The 20217-nt window shown below is 46.0% G+C and overlaps 1 protein-coding gene across 21 annotated transcripts in view; it reads left to right on the top strand.

Annotated features, from left to right (window-relative positions):
• The window catches only part of MYO1B (myosin IB), a 218409-nt gene that overhangs the window by 107459 nt on the left and 90733 nt on the right, over nucleotides 1-20217 (top strand). For all 21 annotated transcript variants that reach the window (XM_089330158.1, XM_089330155.1, XM_089330156.1 and 18 more), the window contains exon 4: nucleotides 17230-17324. In XM_089330158.1, coding sequence (XP_089186284.1) covers nucleotides 17230-17324 — 95 coding nt within the window. The remainder of the gene's footprint in view (nucleotides 1-17229; nucleotides 17325-20217) is intronic.

Raw genomic sequence — 20217 nt, 5'->3', positions numbered from 1 at the left:
CCTTTTTGTTACTTGACATACGATCAGAACAATGGTGTCATGAGCAGAACCTTCCAGAACTTCCCTGGGGAAGACGGACTGGCATGTTTAATGTAGGTTTTCTCACGTCACTTAGTGGAAGCAGAAGACTTCATATCAAAATGCGATTTAGGAGAAGTAGGTCTATAAGAGGTATAAGTCGGTGGCTGTCACTCGTGGCTGCTCATAAGAAGGCTGCAGTAGGAGGAAACAAGGCGTCTACTCCCGAGATGGTGATGTGTCTTAGAATGTGAACTGCTGGGACCAGTGCCTGCTTACTAGTGCGTCGCTTGCCAGTGGTTTGATTTGACCAAAGAACGGAGGAACAGATAGATTGCGATTTTTCCTTGGCACTTCCAAGTTCTGTAATAGTTTTGTATATTCATTTACTTTTTTTTTAAAAGATATATTATTTATTTGAAAGGCAGAGTTGTAGAGATGGAGACAATGAGAGGGAGAGAGAGATCTTCCATCCGCTGGTTCACTACCCAAGTGGTCACAATAGCCAGAGTTGGGCCAGGCTAAAACCAGGAGCCAGGAGCTTCTTCCAGGTCCTCTACATGGGTGCAGGGGCCCAGACACCTGGACCATCTTGTGCTGCTTTCCCAGGCCATTAGCAGGGAGCTGGATCAGAAATGGGGCAGCCAGGACAGGAACCGGGCGCCCCTTATGGGATGTAGGCGCCACAGGCTGTGGGTTAATCCATTACGCCATAGCGTTGGCCCTGTACGTGTTTTCTTTGTCATAACTGGGCTTTGGATTGAAGGTGTCTGAAAATACCTGGAAGTCATATTTTCTGGTAAGGGCCTTTGTTGTCAGTAAGTGACAGATCCTTAATTTTAAAACTCACTGAGTAACAGTTTGGGCTGTATTTGGTGAGAACCTAGGAAGCAAACCAAGGCTTGCTTCAGCAGATGGCCCCTCGCCTCTGTAGAGGTGTGAGTCCTCAGGCAGATGACAAATAGAAAGTTCTCTAGGCTGGAACTAGCGTGTGGTGGAGATCAGGCAGCTGTGTGGAGGGTGCAGGCATGCTTCCCAGTCTGTGGACCCGAGCAAGGCCCTAGGGTGTTACTAGTGCAAATGTAACCACGCTTCGGGTGCCTTTAAAAAGTAGTTTTTCAGTGACTATTTGCCTTGGTCTTCAAATAGGGTTTATATAAGCCAGCATTAGGGAGAATCCCTGAGCCCTACAAAGTAACCTAACTGAAAATTTTAGCTGGACCGTAAAATAGAGACCGTCTTCTCTTTAACTTTCCTTGAGCATTTGAAATCCTCAGAGCTCTCTTTGCAAGCATATGGATGTACACTTAAGTTTTTATATATATAAATCTCTGTGTGTGTGTATAGATACACACATGTACACTTAACATTTCTTTTCATTTCTCCTTTATTTGGTTGATTACAAATAACCAAAATTGTCGAGCAATCATAGACTTTGAACATTTTATGCAGTAATTTTATCCGGTTTTTTGCATGAAAGGGAGAAAAGATAACATTAGGAATCACTTGATGACTTAATTCTGAGCGCATACCACGTGTCAGACATTGTGCTCTGTGCTGAGTGAGTGAGTTGTGGTGCCTATCTTCAGGGAGAGAAGCTATTAAAATTCTTTCACACGTCAACCACCATGCGCTAAGGCCATCAGAGACGTGCAAAGGGATTCCTGCCAGGCTTAGGCGAGGGGTTCCCAGGAGATGAATCCGGAGGGGGAGCTGGGCCAGCCGGGGAGTGGGCCTTGCTTGCCTGGTCAAGGGTAGCGCCCCAGGAAGACATCCCTTAGGGGTGGGGTCTGCACAGAGGAGTCTTGCCTGGTTTTGCTCTCTGGGTAACCAGCAGTCAGTCTGTGTACCCATAAAGAAAGCTTTTGTCTTGAAGCTAGAAGCTTTGTTGAGCTGATGGGCTGTAATAGCTCCCACACGTGGAATCTGCCCCTGCATTGGCTCCTCCCATTGCTGTCATTCAGGATCCCTGGCCCTTCCCGACTGCTGCTGGAGGCTTGTTGCTTGATCCTTCCCTTCTTGTAGGAGGTTAAGCAGTTTCTGAGCGGTTGGTGGTCGTTAAGGCTGCCCTTTTCCCCCTGGGGTCCTGGCAGTAAATACTGCCTGCTGGTGTGAGTGTGTTTCTTCTAGAGGTATCCGTAATCCGTGTATGTGGTATTCACTGTGGTGGCGTTCTCGTGCCCATGATGCCGACATGCTGACACGCAGGTCGGGAGTGCTCTGAACTTGACTTCGTTTTGCAGCTGTGCTGTCCATGATGGAACGTGCGAGAGTGGTTAGGAGCCTTTTGTGACCGTCGGGGCACTTTGTTTATCGACAGGAAATCTTCGTCTTGCAGTCATGTGGTTTCCTAGCTCTCTAACCGGAGGGCCCTGGCCAGGCTCTGCTAGAGTGATGGAGAGGCAGACAGGCAGGGAAGAAAGCCTTCAGGCCAAGTGACCTGGGGTAGTTTTGATTTGTCCTTTCTTATGTGGTCACTTTGCAGCCATTTTTGATATGCAAATTTTTTTTGCATTTTTTTCCAAAAAGACATTAGGTACTAGTAATCAAATTGTGGGCATAATGGATGTGGAATTTTGAGCTTCCCTTGTCTTATTATTGAAGGCCCTTCCCAAGGATTGGGACTGAGACTGGGAAGGGGAGGGAATGGGAGTGAGAATTGTCATACCCACGTAAGAAGTGGTCCTATGTTGACCATGCTTCGCTTCGGGGGCTCTCGGTCGCTCTAAGCCTGGAGCCCACTTACTCTCTAGAGTGATTGGGAGGCAGCTTCCATCTCCATGGTCCAGATTTTAATCCTCTGGTTTCCCCCTTGAGTTGCTGGTTTTCTTTTTAAAATGAAGACATGTCATTGCAGCATAGTGGGTTAAACCACCGAGACCGGCATCTCATATCTGAGAGCCGCTTTTCTTTTTTTAAAAGATTTTATTTATTTGAGAGAGTTACAGAGAGAGGGAGAGTCAGAGAGGTCTTCCATCTGCTGGTTTACTCCCCAAATGGCTGCAATGGCCAGAGATGAGCTGATCTGGAGCCAGGAGCTTCTTCTAGGTCTCCTACACCGGTGCAGGGGCCTAAGCGATTGGGCCATCCTCCACTGCTTCCCCAAGCCACAGCAGAGAGCTGGATCAGAAGAGGAACAGCTGGGACTAGAACCGGTGCCCATATGGGATGCCAGTGTTTCAGGTGGATTAACCTACAGTGCCACAGGGCCAGCCCTGAGTGCTGCTTTTGATCCAGTTTCCTGCTAATGCACCCGGAAGGCAGCAGATGATGGTCCGAGTACTTGGGCCCCTACCACTCCCATGGCAGACCCAGATGGAGTTCCTGGCTCCTGTCTGGTCTGGTCCAGGCTCGGCTGTTGAGGACATTTGGGGAATGAACTACTGGGTGGGAGATCTCTCCCCACCTGCTGCCCCACTTCCACCCCCACCACCTCCCCGCCCCTTCCACCTTGATTCTACCTTTCAAGCAAATTTAAGTAATCTTTGCAAAAATTAAAAACAAAGAGATGGTTTGGGCTGTGGCGTAAACGTGCTATAAAATATCCCTAACACCAGTTGCAGGAGTTTGTATGGAGCCTTCCAGACTGGGTCTGCTCACGTGATCACAAGATATGCAGCAAGCCCATCACTGACTTTGGGGTGGTGGAAGAAAGTAAATGTTTATTGCAAAGTTCAGAGCAAGAAGCCAGGCAGCTGTTGCTTAATTCCCAGGCTCCCTGAGGGATTAGGAGTAAAGATTCTTACAGACTGAGGTTGGAGTTGAGAGGTGCACGTTCAGTTTGTGTCCGAGTCTCTGGTTGGACTGCAGTGCTTCTGGCCCTCCTTTGATTGGTTGGTGAGATTGTGTCTGTGTTAGGGAATTTTGATGCCAGAGTGGGATCAAGACTTGGGGCTACGTGCAGGTGGTGATTACTTATTGCTCAGGGCCTGGGGTTCCTGGAACAGAAAGCCCCCTAGACGAAAGCAAACATCAAGATGTTATCTACAGGGGAGATAAATGACTCCTTGAGTCTTGTGATCCAGACCCTGTAGGGCTGGCTGCGCAACACCCTCAGTTCAGTGAGCTGATTTGAGTTAGAGGTTGATTTGCAATCATAAAAGCAGGGCAAGGAAATTCAGCCAAGGGTAGGCGGCTGGGAGACGGTGGGAGGCTAGGTCTGCATCCAAGGCGCTGAACAGGGGCTGAGTTTCACCAGGACTTGTTTTCTCTTTGGAAATCTGGAGGAAGGGTTTCTACATTTTGCCTGTGTCTTGAATTTACCAACACTGATTTGAATAGGCACTTATTAAACCCTGCGTGCTGTGAGGGAGGGAACCTGTGGGCCATGTTAGAATCCCCTTCAATCCAGACTGCCTAGGAAAGCCTCAGATGGACTGTTAACATTCCTTTTTGGTACCCAAGCAAAGCACGTACATTCTTTTTTTATTATTTATTTTTTTGACAGAGTGGACAGTGAGAGAGAGAGAAAGGTCTTCCTTTTGCCGTTGGTTCACCCTCCAATGGCCGCTCCGGCCGGCGCACCGCGCTGATCCGAAGCCAGGAGCCAGGTGCTTCTCCTGGTCTCCCATGTGGGTGCAGGGGCCCAAGGACCTGGGCCATCCTCCACTGCACTCCCTGGCCACAGCAGAGAGCTGGCCTGGAAGAGGGGCAACTGGGACAGAATCCGGCGCCCCGACCGAGACTAGAGCCCGGGGTGCCAGCACCACAGGTGGAGGGTTAGCCTAGTGAGCCGCAGCGCCGGCCAAGCATGTACATTCTTAAAATCAGAGTACGCCTCAGAACCATAGTTTTGGGGAGCAGAACTGATCTAACTTTGCTTTGAAATCTAACAAATTTGTTATAGAAATGCCTCAAAGCAAAAAGTTGAAGCTGGCTGCCGTGGGGCCAGTGCATCAGGAATGGAGGAGAGAGAGGCATGGTGAGGAGTGAAATGACATGGGGGTGGCTTGTGACCATGTCCTGCTCAGACACAGACAGCCCTGTTCAGAGGTTTTGAGGGCCAGGCACAGGCACAAGGAGCTCATCTGAGGCGATGATGAAGCGGGTGATGGGAAGGAGCGGGTGGATTTGAGAGGGGTTGGTGCCTGGATGAAAAAGGAAAACAACCTTTTACTTTAAAAAAAAAAAATGCTTATTTCTGGTCCAGTGTTCCTCTCCTACTTGAGGGAATGGTTTTGTTTCCAATGAGCCCCGTACCCTAAGTGTCTTGTCCTCATGTAACTGAATCGTTGTCCAGGTCTGCAGTGCAGGATTTCTCTGAGCTGCACACCCGAGGGCTGGGACCATGCATGGCCTTTGTATTCCTCTGCCGGATACACTCCTGCCACGTAAATGTTCCCTGAATTCAAGTTATTCCCACGTTTCCTGAACTCTTTTCAAGTTATTTCCCATATGGGTCTTCCTTCAGAGTATCTTGATAGGAATTTAGCTATTAACCAAGAAGTCCTGGTATTTTAAATTTTTTTTATTGCCTTGCCATTTTGCTTTCCATTCTCCACAGTGATACTTGCAAATCCCGACATTCCATGGCATACACACAATGGTCTGTGTGTACATGCATGTATCCGTTTATATTCGGGCATCTCATCAGTGTTGATCGACTTAATTGGATTCTGCAGCCACTTTATGCAGTGGCCACAGATCTGGCTCTGAAATGCGAATACACTTGCGACTTTGAGTCTATAAGGGAAGGCCCCAAGTTTAGCTCCAACTGCTGTAGGTTTTGTTGAGTGCTTATTGTACTTCAGATACTGTACAGGTCACTTTATAAACACCCTCTGCAGAGCCCTGTGAGGTTTGAATCTGAAACCAAAGTTTGAAAAAGGTGATAACCTTTCACTCCCTCTCCTTGGTGCGTTTTTTTTTTTAAACCAGAGCAGTGTGTACTTGGGGTTCCAGTTCACGTGCTATCTGCATCAGTGCCTTCTGTGATAACCGCGGCCAGAGCTCGCTGTACAGATTCTGTAGTTCATGGGGCCTGGCCAGGTCCCAGCGCGGTGCTTTGCGCTGTGGGGGGCTCTCCTGTGTCCTGCCCTCCACTGGCCCAAAGCTGTGACCTTCCCATCATCACATCCTGTGTACCTGGGAGGCACTGGCTCGCTGTCACAGTGGTTCACATCTGAATGTGATGAACACGCAATGTTTACCTTGCTAACTATTTGGGCCATGGATGTGCAGAACCTTAGATCAGTGTTCAAAGTTAGGTAGAGGAGAAAGCACAGAATGCGGTTTATGAGGCATTAAGTCAATAGGGAACATCTGTCCATGACAAATAATCATTTTAAGAGCATATCCTTTTAAAAATTTGAGAGGCAGGCTCGCTCACTTGCTGTCTGTCTGTCTCTCTCACACACACACACACACCACCACACCCACACCCGCCCACCACCACCACCACCAGCAGCCACCACCACCACCTGCAGGTTCACTTGTCAAATGCCTTCAGCAGCCAGGCCTTGGCTGGGTAGGGCTGGGTCAAAGCCAGGAGCTAAGAACTGGGAATACAATGCAGATGTCACAGAGGTGACAGGAACCCAGTTTCTTGGCTCTTCATCGCTGCCTCCCAAGGTCTACATTGGCAGGAAACTAGAGTCAGGAGCCAGAGCTGGGAATTGAACCCAGCCATCTTAGCTACCAGGTTCAGTGCCATCTCCTTCTGTACTTTAATAAGTAAAATGTCATGTTTGACATTAATTCCTAAAGGTGATTAGGAAGGGCTCTGAAGTAACTTCACTTGGAATAAATGTTTCTTGAATTTAGTCTTATTTAATAAAGTCATAAAAATTGATGATATTCATTGAAATAAGCTATTTTGCCAAAAATTATGAAATGTGTATGCTGGGAATTGTTGGCAATATGTTTAAATAGTATTTACCTTGAGTCAGAGTGGCTGTTCCTGTAGACTATAACTGTAATTATTTTAATGAGAGTTGGGTAATCAAAGATGATTGTTAGATGCTTTTGTTAAAAGAGATACTAAAAATAGTTCAAGGGCTTATTGAATTTGAATTAAGATCCTAATTGTGCGTTTGTTTCTTCCCCACATCAGGTGTGTTTTGTTAGTTTCTGGACAGGGGAAATAACATAATTTCCTCTTTGCTCTGCTTCCTTCCAGCCTCTGTTCTTTCATGGGGCTTGAGGTTCAGGTTTTGCAGCTGTAGGTGACATACCTCTCTCAGTTGGAGTCATTTTGCCATTTCCTGAATGCCTCTAGGAGCTTGCTCATGTGTTGATTAGCTTCTCCCACCTCTCCTTTTGGGGGACCAGGGTGTCTTTTCCCTTCGATGTTACGCCTCTAGAGCACAGAGTCACTTCATCGTCGTGCGGTGCCCCTCCCCTCGACGATATCCATGAATGCACTCGGGAACCGCCTGGCCCGTGCCCTGACATTCCTTTCCATTTCAGTATGAAGGATCCCGCTCTCCTCACTTGTGAGCTAAGACCCTCTTAGGCTTGAATCTCTTGCCAGGCCCAGGCAGGATGCTGCCACTGTGGAGGGCCTTCCCCCGAGACTCTCCTGCGCAGGGTATTTCTGGGTACTGTTTTCTTTAAAGCAGCAGAAGTTTTCAGAAGGAAGTCCTCAGCAGCACTAGGAATTAGCGCTGAATTCCAGAGAGCAGCTTCCAGGCCCTGGAGGCAGATGTTTCCTCCTCCTGCTCTCATATCTGAAGCCCAGTCCTTTCCTGCCTGGGTAATTGAGTCTCCCTTAACCTCTTATCTACTTCCTAATGCCCGTCTCCAATACCTGGCTGTCTTTTGCAGTCCACCTTGGAGAAAGAGACACCCCTGTGGCAGGGCACCTGCCTATCAGTCCAGTAGAGGCAGAGGTGCTTGTTCTGTTGGGTGACCCTGCCACAGCCAGCCCAGCGCTGGGCCGACTTGGGGGTCTCTGTAATGGTGTTCAGAATGGCCCATGAGGACTATGAGTATGTCCCAACTTTCTTCATCACAAGAGGATTTTAAAAAAACCATAAAATCTTAGAAGAACACTGCCCCTTGAATTTTGCATTATTTTCTGTCAATTCCTTGTGAACTTGTAGAATAAGGAAGTTTGCTTATTAACTCTAATGCTAAAGTATAAGAATTTCCTATTTAATTATACAGGGATTCCTGTTTTAAAAAATTCTAATGTGTGAACCATCTCATACACATAACACATTTAAATATTGTGATTTTTGTCCTCTTACTGGTTATTCTTGACAGTCAAGATTAAAAAAAATTTTTTTGGAATGGGGTCTAGTTTTTGAAAATCAGTGTGGTTCTAAAAGATGAAACTTTGCCTGTTTTTCATGTCCTATTTTATATTCCCAATTTTAAGCTTTGTTTGATGCCTTACTGTTCTCATTTCAACACAAATGTCATTTTAAAGTGATTCTCCCCAGTGATATTATGTAGCCAATAGAAGCAAGCTTCTGCCAATGACCGAGCCAGAAGAAAGCAATATGACTACTTGCTATGGTTATTTATGTTTGAGATAGAGGAATGTATATGGACTTAGAAAATGTTGTCAGAGCAGTTTTAGGAAATGGTTGCAGCTCATTTTTAACATAAATCTCCCTTGTGCTTTGCTGTATGTCATGGCATTGCATCTCTCCATGTCGGGATGACAACCAGAAACCTTGCTGAGTTTAGAGCTCAAATGTGTAAAAATAAAACCAAGATACTTTTTAAAAAATTGTTTTGAATGATATGCCATTTTCATCTTATTTCCTTTCAATTTAATTTTATAGTTGAATCTTTTTTTGAATCCATTGTAACATTCCTTGCCTTTTATTGTAGTATTTTGTCCATTGACATTTAATGTAATTATTGATATAGTTGGTTCAATACAAAGTCCAAATTGTTGAAGCACACAAGGTGTAGGCATTTTTTTTTTTTAGTTACTTAGTTTAGAAATATCCAGTTTTTGTGGCTGAATCAGAGCTAGAGGGGAAGAGAAATACATTTAAACTAGTAGCTCTCAAATGTGAATGAAATTTAAAGTAGGCTATTTTAGGAGGGTTCAGTTCAAAAGGGGATTTTCCCTAGAGTGATTCAGAAATACTCCAGGGTTCAGGAATGAATGAAAGGGAATGCCATTTTGAGAGCTCCTGAATAAAATGATTTAAAATGAGAAGAAAGACTTATCCGAGTGCAGCAGTTTCCCGAGACGAGCTTGTTATCTTAGACAGTTTGGCCGGTGAAGAGGACCGGTGAACGTCCCAAGGGTGGGTTCGGTGCTCTGGAGGACAACTTCTCACCGAGTCCTTGGAAGAGCCAGAGAGGCTGCATAAGCTTTAGGTGGCGGTGGTGATGGATCCGGGTGTCGCCAAGATCTTTTCCACTTTGCCCTTGAAGCAAAGCAAACTTAGAAAATGGCAGGGTGGGGAGCATATGGTTTTGGGAACAGACGCCCTGCTGCTGCTCCTGATGACGGTGAAAGCAGACCCACTATGATTAACACTGTGAACGGAAATAAGATGGGAGAGGACGTAAATACCAGCTAGGCCATCTTGGACGTGCATCCCGACACTCCACCCTGACGACAGGAAATGACACGTGTGCCCCAAGCCAAACTGCTCAAACCCACACATGATGGCTACAGCTGTTTGGAAGCATTCAGTGGACATGGTGCTGGGGGAATTTGGCTCCGGGTGAACAACCATGGAGCTGACCCGGAAATGAGGGGAGCCGGTGACTGACTGCATGTCAGGCTCTCTATTCTTAGAGCGGGGCTGGAAGGCAGAAGTGGCAGAGAAAGCCATGCTCTTGATGTGGCGGGACAGAGACCACGCTGCCTCCCTTCCATTATCACCGTTATCTCATAATTAGCCGTTCACTTCTGTGTGTGGTAAATAACCACGCTGACATGGTCACAGAATAACGAGAAGCATGTGGGGCACAACTGTTTCTAACTAAAAGCTCCTCTAAAGAGTTATTTAGGTTCCGTAATTACAGAGTTATTTGCAAGCCGGGCATGTGGTTTTAGTTTTTAGTTATAAATGGCCTCCCTGATGATGGGTACTTGCTATTGTTGCCAGAGAAGAGAACAAGATTGAGAGGAGGGCTTGTGTGCTTTGAGACCCTCCCTTTTGGCATTTTGTAAAAAGGTGAAGTCAAGATCTGGGTTTATAAAGAAGCCTGATGACTTTTATATTGTACATGAGATGGTTGTGTCAGTAGGACAAGCCAGTTTTCCTAGTCTGGAGTACTTTAATTGGTACATTTTCATGTCACTGTGAAATCAGTGGCTCTCTAGTGTCTTAAAATAATAAATACTCTTTTTTAGCCTCTATGTTGTATTAAAGTCATGCTCTCCATGAGAAGATTCAGGCCCTGTCTTTCCCAATGGATGGGCAGAAAAACCCCCAGTGTTCACCTTAGGTGTTTGACGCGAAATAAACGCACAGCAGGGTCATTGGTGATCTTGTAAAGCTGCTGGGTGCACGCGCGCGTGTGTGTAAATGTGCATCCATGTGAAGGTGCCTGCATCATGGGTGTGTTTGAAGTCACTTTGCATTATTTTGGATCTAGTTATAGTGTAACTATGAAGCTAAATGTTAGTCCTACAGGGAGGGGACAAAGGCCCGTGTTAAACAGTCCCCGGAGAGTGAATGCGTATGGTTGGGAGACTTTCTGTTTCTCGCCAGCCAGGATGATGAAGGTGGCATCTCTGTCGGGAGGAAAGCCAGCAAGAAATCAAAGCGCTGCTCTCCTTTCCTGCTTGAAGGCTGTAGAAGAAACGAATTCCCTAATGTTTGCCGTTCTTCACGGAGCTCCCTCCAGCAGTGACTCTGCCACTGCTTGGAGAGAATCCGCTCACTCATTGGTTCATTCATTCCTGACTTGGCACTGATCACATTTTGTGTTTTTATCTCTGTGGATAGCACAGCGATTGCTTAGATAGAAAAGCTCCGTGCAGAGGAGATTAAAAGGGATAAAAGGATGTGTACGTGCCTAATTATGGCACAGAATGATTTCCTGACAATTATTCAGGGCTTTGCAACTTTCAGAGTGCTTTTTACACACATTTATGTGGTCCTCTAATTGCAGGTACGTGACTACATTCCCCATCTTGTAGGTGACAAAACCAGGTTTCAGCCAGGGTGAATAACTTGCCTGAGGTCACACAAGTGGTTAAGGTGCAGAACTGGGGACAAGGGACTCTCATCTGGCATGTTTTCTGCCTTCATATGAGGGTACTTCAGGAAGGCCCTAGAAAGATACAATTAAAATCTAATTTTATTTTGGTGCAAGAAATTTTTAAAATCCAGGCATAGTTTTTCCATGCATTTTTCCATGAACTTTCCAAAGATTCCACGTATTCATGGTCTTTTCCACTGTCCCACGTGGGGAGCCAGAGAACCCTAGAGGCGACTGAGGCCCTGAGCGGTCTTGGAGCACCAGCAGATCTGTGGTTGTCTAGTGAGCGAATGCAAGGGCTTTGAGGAACAGAGATTAGTGTACTCCGTTTAGTAGGATAAGTTGAGCAGCGAGTCACTCACAAAAGACCCTGGTGCCAGATATTTTCAATCTTTGTCTTTTGTTTTTCAACAAATGCCCTCACAGTCTGTTTACTACCTGGAAAGCTACAGACTCCTTGGTGTGTGGGTCCTGTCCATCCACAGGACCTCCTTGTTGTCCAGCTGGGGGAGAGGCTGTGTTCACAAGGAACTGCTAGAGGAGGAGATGATGAGTGAGGAAGGATGTGTTTCATGAAACTCTCAGGTTTAAGTCGGGTCCCTCCTGAGAAAGGGATCACGGGCTGCTTGTGTTACTTCTCAAGATCACTTTTCTTTGAGGCTAACATTTTGCAGAGTTGTGATGAAGATTCAATCTGATCATGAACATGAGGGCACCTGGCTCCTTTTTCTTTCCTTTCCTTTTATTACTTTTTTTTTATTTTATTTATTTTTTATTTTTTTATTTTTTATTTTTTTGACAGGCAGAGTGGACAGTGAGAGAGAGAGACAGAGAGAAAGGTCTTCCTTTTGCCGTTGGTTCACCCTCTAATGGCCGCCGCGGCCGGCGCGCTGCAGCCGCTGCACCGCGCTGATCCTAAGGCAGGAGCCAGGTGCTTCTCCTGGTCTCCCATGGGGTGCAGGGCCCAAGCACCTGGGCCATCCTCCACTGCACTCCCTGGCCACAGCAGAGAGCTGGCCTGGAAGAGGGGCAACCGGGACAGAATCCGGCGCCCCGACCGGGACTAGAACCCGGTGTGCCGGCGCCGGTAGGCGGAGGATTAGCCTATTGAGCTGTGGCGCCAGCCTCCTTTTATTACTTTTTAAAGATTTATACATTTATTTGAAAGGCTGAGTTAGAGAGATGGAGGGAGAGAGAGATCTTAGATCCACTGGTTCACTCCCCAAATAGCCACAATGGCCAGGGCTGGGCCTGGCCAAATCCAGGAGCCAGGAGCTTCTTCTAGATCTCCCATGTAGGTGCAGGGGCCCAAGCACTTGGGGCATCTTCAGCTGGTTTCCCAGGTGCAGTAGCAGGGAGCTGGATCAGAAGTGGAGCAGCCAGGGCACAAACCAGTGCCCAAATGGATGCCAGTGCTGCAGGTGGCAGCTTAAAGAACTATGCCACAGTGCCAGCTCTGATACCCGGCTCCTTGAAGGTGCTCGGTAAGTTGTCAGTATCATTGTTTCACATACCTTCTGAAGAAAGCCACAGTGCTGAGTGGCTTGGAGGACCCTCTGCAGTCTGATGGCCAGACTGAAAATCTTCCTGTATTCTAGCTTGTCACCATTCTTCCTGCTTCTAGACTGTACCTGGTCACCTTGTCATGTATCTAAGGGGCAGAGGACAGGGGCTGGGTCTGACTCCACTGTATCATGCTGGCCCCATGGCCTCGGCAAGTGATGTCTTCGTTTTGTGCCAGTCTTGTTGTGAGATTGAAGCACAGAGGGCTTGGGAGCAGTTCTGGTACATGGTAAATGGCACTATTAGTAGTTGTAATTGCTGTGGTCTAACCTGGACACGTGCCTGCAGCGTTTGTAGTCCTGCAGCGTGGCCTCAGCTCCATTGTTCTTCATTTGGACCTGCCCAGCTCTCTCTCCTTATGCTCTGCCTTATGACATGGGACTGCACAGAACCCTCATCCCCATCTTCCCTTGTGTTTTGGCCTAAAAGCCTGTTTTGCTAATTCATTCTTTTTTTTTTTTCTAGTTCATTCTTTTTTCTTTATGTATCTCATAAATACAACATTAGGAACATAATTCTTCCCACTGTACCCGCCCTCCCACCCACTCCCCCACCCCCTTCCTCCTCCCTCTCCTGTTTAAGTTCAAGAAAAAAAAAGCAAAAAGAAAAAGAGTGGCATAAAAAGAAGTGTTCCTCAACCGTCTAGACAAGGGCTGTTCTCTTACTGCTTGAAGGTGAGTTCACTTTTCCCCCTTCGTCTTTTCCCTTCCTTCCTCCCCTTTCTTTCCTTTTAGAAGCTTAATTGTCTTAAAGAAGAACCCAAGGATAAGACATCTTTACGAGCTCTTAGACATACCTATAACTTATGAGACATGATAATATCCTCCCTTTAATTCACTAAATGGAAGTGATTTTGGGGAACAAGTTTTAGTATTAAATCTCATGATACAACTCTTTGAAGACAGATGTCCTGCGTGGGAAGTTAGTGCGCAGTGACTCTTGTTTATTTAACAAATAACACTCCTCATGTACAACATCAGTGATCACCCAAGGCTCTTGATGTGAGCTGCCTTGGCTATGGAAGCCTTTCGGATCCTCTAGCTCTACAAGGCCATAAGCAAAGTGGAAGTTCTCTCCTTCCTTCAGAGAAAAGTACATCCTCCTTTGGTGGCCATTTCTTTCCATTGGGGTCTCACCCACAGGGGTCCTTTATGTGGGACATTTTTTCCCGGAGTTTCTTGGCTTTTCATGCCTGAAATGCTCCCCCTGGACTTTCCAGACTGGAATGCCTTAAGGGCTGATTGTGAAGTTGGAGTGCTACTTAAAGCGTTTGTCATTCTATGAGTTGTCCATATAGACTGCTTCCCATGTTGGAGCCTTCACTTCTTTTTAATTCTATTATTGTTTCCAAACACTTAGTCCTATTTATATGATCACTGTAACACTTGATCCTATCTTATGGTCACTTTACTAGTTATTCCTATCCATTTGATTTTATAACACTTACACTGCTATTTTTATCAATTAGCTTAAGGGATTTTGGGGTCCTATGACTAGTTGTTAAGCTGTACCCTTAGAAGTAAGTCCAAGGCCAGCGCCGCGGCTCACTGGGCTAATCCTCCGCCTTGTGGCCCCGGCCACCAGGTTCCAGTCCCGGTCAGGGTGCCGGATTCTGTCCCGGTTGCCCCTCTTCCAGGCCAGCTCTCTGCTATGGCCCAGGAGTGCAGTGGAGGATGGCTCAAGTGCTTGGGCCCTGCACCCTGTGGGAGACCAGGATAAGCACCTGGCTCCTGCCATCGGATCAGCGCGGTACGCCGGCCGCGGCGGCCATTGGAGGGTGAACCAATGGCAAAGGAAGACCTTTCTCTCTGTCTCTCTCTCTCACTGTCCACTCTGCCTGTCCATAGGACTATACTGCTTTGCAGTTGTGAACTGCATACATTTCACAATTATAACTTTAGGATCTTAGTAATTCTTCCCATTGTACCGGCCCTCCCACCCTCTCTCCAACCTGCATTTCCTCTTCCCTTTCTTATTCTCACTCTTATTCTTTACAAAGATCTGTTTTTAATGAACTTTATACATATATGATTAACTGTGTTAAGTATAGTGTTCAATGAATCGTATGAAAAAGATAAGGAAAATATTATAAAGGAAAAAACCAAACATACAGAATAAGAAGCTGTTCAACAGTCAAGAGAAGGGCTGTTCCAAATCATTGCTTCTCATAGTGTCCATTTCATTTCTACTTGTCGCCTTTTAGGTGCTCTATTATACTTATCAGAGATCAGGGAGAACATGGAATTTGTCCCTTTGGGACTGGCTTATTTCACTAAGTATGATGTTTTCCAGTTTCATCCATTTTGTTGCAAATGACTGGACTTTTTTTTTTTTGGTATTTTTTTTTACTGCTGTGTAATATTCCATGGTGTACATATCCCATAATTTCTTTATCCAGTCTTCAGTTAATGGGCATTTAGGTTTATTCCATGTCTTAGCTATTGTGAATTGAGCTGCAATAAACATGGAGGTGCAGGCAACTGTTTGATATGCTGATTTCATTTCCCTTGGGTAAATTCCCAGGGGGTGGGATGATGGCTGGGTCATATGGTAGGTCTATATTCAGATTTCTGAGTTTCTCCACACTGTCTCCGGTAGCGGCTTTGCCAGTTGACATTCCCACCAATGGTAGGTTAGGTTACCTTTTTCCCCACATCCTCACCAGCATTTGTTATTTGTTAATTTCTGTCTGAAAGCCATTCTAACTGGGGTGAGGGGAAACCTCACTGTGGTTTTGATTTGCATTTCCCTGATGGCTGGTGATCCTGAGCATCTTGTCATGTCTGTTGGCCGTTTGGATTTCCTCTCCTGCTAATTCATTCCTTAGGACTGCCTTTGCTACCTCTGGAAGATTCTCTGCTCTATTCTGCACCGTGCTGAGGTCCCTGCCTTGCTCTGCATGTTTCCCGGGTGTCTTTACCATGGGTTTCACGTGGTGGGTTGCCACTTTCGCTGTGTTTTCCTCCCTTGCTTTTGACAGAGAACTCATGAAAGAAAGGGCCAGCTATTAACTCTGTCTTCATTCCTAGCTTCTTCCTGACCATAGACCCTAAAAGAGTATATAGTAATCCATCAATTAGAAGAGGAACTTTACCTATCGTAAATACATTATCATGTTGTTAGGGTTATTTTCCAGTTAGCTGGGAGGGGCCAAGTTTACTGTATTAGTAGATTTTGAGGAGGTGAAGGCCTGACCTCCCTTCCTTGATAAGAGGTTCTTTGTCTTCCTAAGGCAGGGTGAGCTTGGGGGGCCTTCAGGACAAGAACCATGGTTAGCCTAATAGTAGCACTCTGCCTCTGGTAGCTGTTAGGGTTTCTGTTGTTTGTAAAGGTGAGTTCTAGATTTAGCTCAGTGGTAGTAATGTCAGTTATTTGGTATTTGATAGTATGTTCCTAATGTTTGAAAAGAGTTTTTTCCCTTATTGTTTTAATTAAAACTCCCATGTATTGATAGGAGTGGTTTCCTCATTGTATTGTCGTATGGTCCTAAAAAAAAGACTCAATGTTGTCTAATTGTACGCATGTGACAGAAGATTTTCTCTTTGGTTCTTTGAACTACCTAGATTTTAATTATTTTTTTAAACATGTATTTATGTGTTTGAAAGAATAACAGAGAGGTCTTCCATCTTCTGGTTCACTCCCCAAATGGCTGCAATGGCTGGGGCTGGGCCAGGCTGAAGTTAGCCTGGAACTCCATCCAGGTTTTCCATGTGGTTGGCACTTGGGCATCTTCCACTGCTTTCCCAGGCTCATTAGTGGGGAGCTGGATTGGAACTAGAGCAGCTAGGACTTGAACTAGTGTCCATATGAGATGCCGGCATCACAGGTGGCAGCTTAACCCACTGGTGCCACAACACCAGCCCCATAGCTAGCTTTTAATAAAAAGAGCCATGATGATAACAAAGGGATTATGTGAGGTCTCTCCTCCAAGTATTACAAATCGATATCATTTTCATTAATGGAGAAAACATGGGGAAAGGTAATATGGACCACAAGGATTGTTTTATTTATTTATTTTAAGAACTTGAAGGAAATAAAATGTGGTATCTCAGTTTGCTTTCTTTTTTTTTTATTTTTTTATTTTTGACAGGCAGAGTGGACAGTGAGAGAGAGAGAGAGAGACAGAGAGAAAGGTCTTCCTATTTGCCGTTGGTTCACCCTCCAATGGCCACCGCGGCCGGTGCATCGCGCTGATCCGAAGCCAGGAGCCAGGTGCTTTTCCTGGTCTCCCACGCAGGTGCAGGGCCCAAGCACTTGGGCCATCCTCCGCTGCACTCCCGGGCCACAACAGAGAGCTGGCCTGGAAGAGGGGCAACCGGGACAGAATCCGGCGCCCCAACCGGGACTAGACCCTGGTGTGCCAGCGCCACAGGCGGAGGATTAGCCTATTGAGCTACGGCGCCGGCCCAGTTTGCTTGCCATTACACATCAGAGTGGCCCTTTCAAGAGCCTGTGGTTCCATCTGATAAACACATAATCATAAGCTGAATTCTAAGGACTTTTTTTCTCCATTCTCCCCTGCAGCTTTGCCCTGTCGGATGAAGCTTACCGATCCCTACGTGATCAAGATAAAGACCAGTGTATTCTCATTACTGGGGAAAGTGGAGCAGGAAAAACAGGTAAGGCCACCACCGACCAACCTGACCTTGTCTGCAGAAGGAACAGCTGCCCAGAATGAGGACAGCAGAGGGGCAGGTGGAGACCCGTGTCACAGGACCACTGTCCGTTCCTTTGCAGGAGGTACTGCTTTGGAGCAGTGGGTGCTCGCAGGGAAGGACTTGCCTCATCTCTCCAGTGAAGACGCAAGGTCCCTGTGGGTACCAAAAGGCTTTTAACCCACAGGAGAGTGCAGTGATGGATCCTAGGGTTTTTTAGCACAGTCTCTGGGTGCTTCAAGGTCTTTACCTTTCCTGCAAGTTGCCAGAGGACTGCAGTGTGGTCCTGTCCTCAAGGAATGCTAACCTATTCTGGAGTTGGGAGGCCACAACCACATCTCATCTGTGCTGAACAGTGAGAGAAGGCGCCAGGGGAAAGGCTTAATTTTATTCTAGAGTCTTCCTCTGCTCTGAAGAACTGAGAATTTTTTTTTTGTATAGTATATTTTTTTTAGATGCCTGACAACCTCTCCATAAAATAAAAGGAGTTATGCTTTTTTTCCCCCTGTACTTTTAATGAATGCATTTCATATGATTTGTTACTTTGAAGGAGAAAGGGATTTTACCCATAGTACCTAATTAACTTGGAAAAGATTCAAAGGAGCTACGCTCTCTGGTACAGACTTGCAAGGGTTAAAACCACTGTTGACCTTGGGTCTCTTTGATGGGACTTAAAGTTCAAGGAAGGAGGTGGAGGGTGAGAGAGATGTTCCTTCTGTAAAACATTTGCTTTATAGATGAGAATTTGATGATTGTTGTATCTTTTGGTATGTAGAGGTAGGATTTTTAAAGTCTCCTCCTTGTCTGTCTACTTAGTTATCAGAGTTACACATTTGCAGTCCCCAGGGATAAGAGAAGAAAATCACCTCACAAAATCCCTTTCATTCACAAGCTCTTAGATTTGTGCCTTGGAAGTCTCGTATCTCCTTTGAAAGAGCATTGCTTCCCATGCCTGTTCTTCCTCCACTGATCTTCTAGGACTCCTCCCTGCTCCCCTGTGTAGCTGAAGAAGCAGTGGTCAGATCCATGAACCTGGTGCCCTTCGTGAGTCCTGTGGGGACACGGTGTCCTCTCCCTGCTGGGTTGTACAGGATCCAGGGCTGCATGGGCAGAGTCGGAGGGAAGGGGACTGGCCTGTAAGAATCTAAGTAGCAGAAAGCATCATAGGGTGTACTTGGGAGAGATCTTAGTTGTAGAGAATCTACTGTAGGACCCTCCACATGGACAGCCAGACTCCTTCCTGCAGTGAGGGAGGGCTCACTGCTTTGTAAGGCGACCCATGGACTTTGTTCTAGAGGTTCTTAGAGTTGAATTTCTCCTCTGCTCTTTCGTCTTACCTCTGCTGTCTGGAACCTTACCAGATAGTTCTGCCTTTTCTTCCATAGGATAGTTATTCAAAATCAACCATTGTGTTTTCTTAGGGAAAAAAAAAAATCACTTCCAAAATTTGTCATGCACTATGCATTCATGTATTCACTCATCCAGAAAAAAAAGACCAGTCACTGATGAAAGGTACTATGACAGATAGGAGTGACACATTCGTGAGCCAGACACCGTTCTTGGCTGCTTGTGTTTGGAGCCTGGTAAGAGAAGCAAGCAACTCTGTGCAATGCAAACGCATGTGTAGTATGCACATGTTCATATGGATTACATATGAAACAAGTGTGGTGAAGGAAGAGTCCAGGGTGCTTAGGGGAGAGAGCGTGTAACCGCAGGAGAGGATCTTGTTCACAGGTACCACGTGTACACAGTCCTGCTGTTTAGGAAGCAACTGCACTTGTCCATGTGCTTCAAAAAGTTGCAAACCAAGAAGTAAACAGAGTGCTTCAGGTTTGTTCCTCTTAACAAGGTGGAACTATTAGCCTCTCAGTGTGGACTGTGGCTTCTATTAACATAATTGATGTTGACTCATAGTGGGCTTTCCCCACTATGGGGTTACACATTAACCCCTGTTAGGTCACATCTTAATCTAGTATTAACAATATTATTTTAAAATTATATGTAGACTTTAAGATTGTTTTTGTTAATTGTAATCATTATAGCCCTTTAAGAAACGTGAGTGCGGTGAAGGACCTGTGTCCTGCTATGGGTAATACTAATAATAGCAGGTAGGCCTTTCTGAGTACTGGCCACATGCTGAACATTGTGCTTATTTAGCACATTACATATATACGTGCACTGATTGTTATTATCCCCATTTTTATGATGGGAAAATTGAGATACAGAAAAGCCATTTGCCTAAACTTCACACGGTAAGTGGCAGAACTGGAATTTTGAAGCCTAAAAGGATATTTTAATTTTGATTTTTTTTTGAAAGGGACAAAGAGCTTTTCCACTGATTCATTCCCCCAAATGCTCACAACAGCAGAGCTGGGCCAGCCAGGAGCCCAGTACTCCATCTGGGTGTGCATATGGGTGGCCGGGACCCAGGCCTTGAGCCATTATCTGCTGCCTCCCAGGATGCATGTTAGTGGAAACCTGGATTGGAAGCAGAAGAGCTGGAACGCAAACCGGGCTCTTCAGTGTGGAATGCGGGCATCCCAAGTGGCGTCTTGACTGCTGTGCCAGACGCGCATGCCAGAGCTGGGTTTTTGAATGCCAGTAGTTAGCTGGGGAGTTCCCGCTTTTATCCAGTGTGCTAAACTGCACCTCCATCCCCTGAACGGATCTGTTTGAGTGCCATATGGCCATTCCCCATGTTGGACGGTTTCCTTCAACCTGTCTCATGTCTTTTGGATGGAGGTGTTTTCTTTTGTTTGTTTTGTAAAAAAGATTTGTTTATTTTTATTTGAGAGGCAGAGTTACAGACAGTGGGAGAGTCAAAGAGGTCGTCTATCCACTGGTGTACTCCCCAAGT

Source organism: Oryctolagus cuniculus, chromosome 3, assembly GCF_051225735.1.
Source record: "Oryctolagus cuniculus isolate XC-2025 breed Fujian yellow rabbit chromosome 3, ASM5122573v1, whole genome shotgun sequence".
Classification (NCBI taxonomy): domain Eukaryota; kingdom Metazoa; phylum Chordata; class Mammalia; order Lagomorpha; family Leporidae; genus Oryctolagus; species Oryctolagus cuniculus.
The sequence above is the reverse complement of the archived record's forward strand: the minus strand, read 5'-3'. Positions and strand labels throughout refer to the sequence as shown.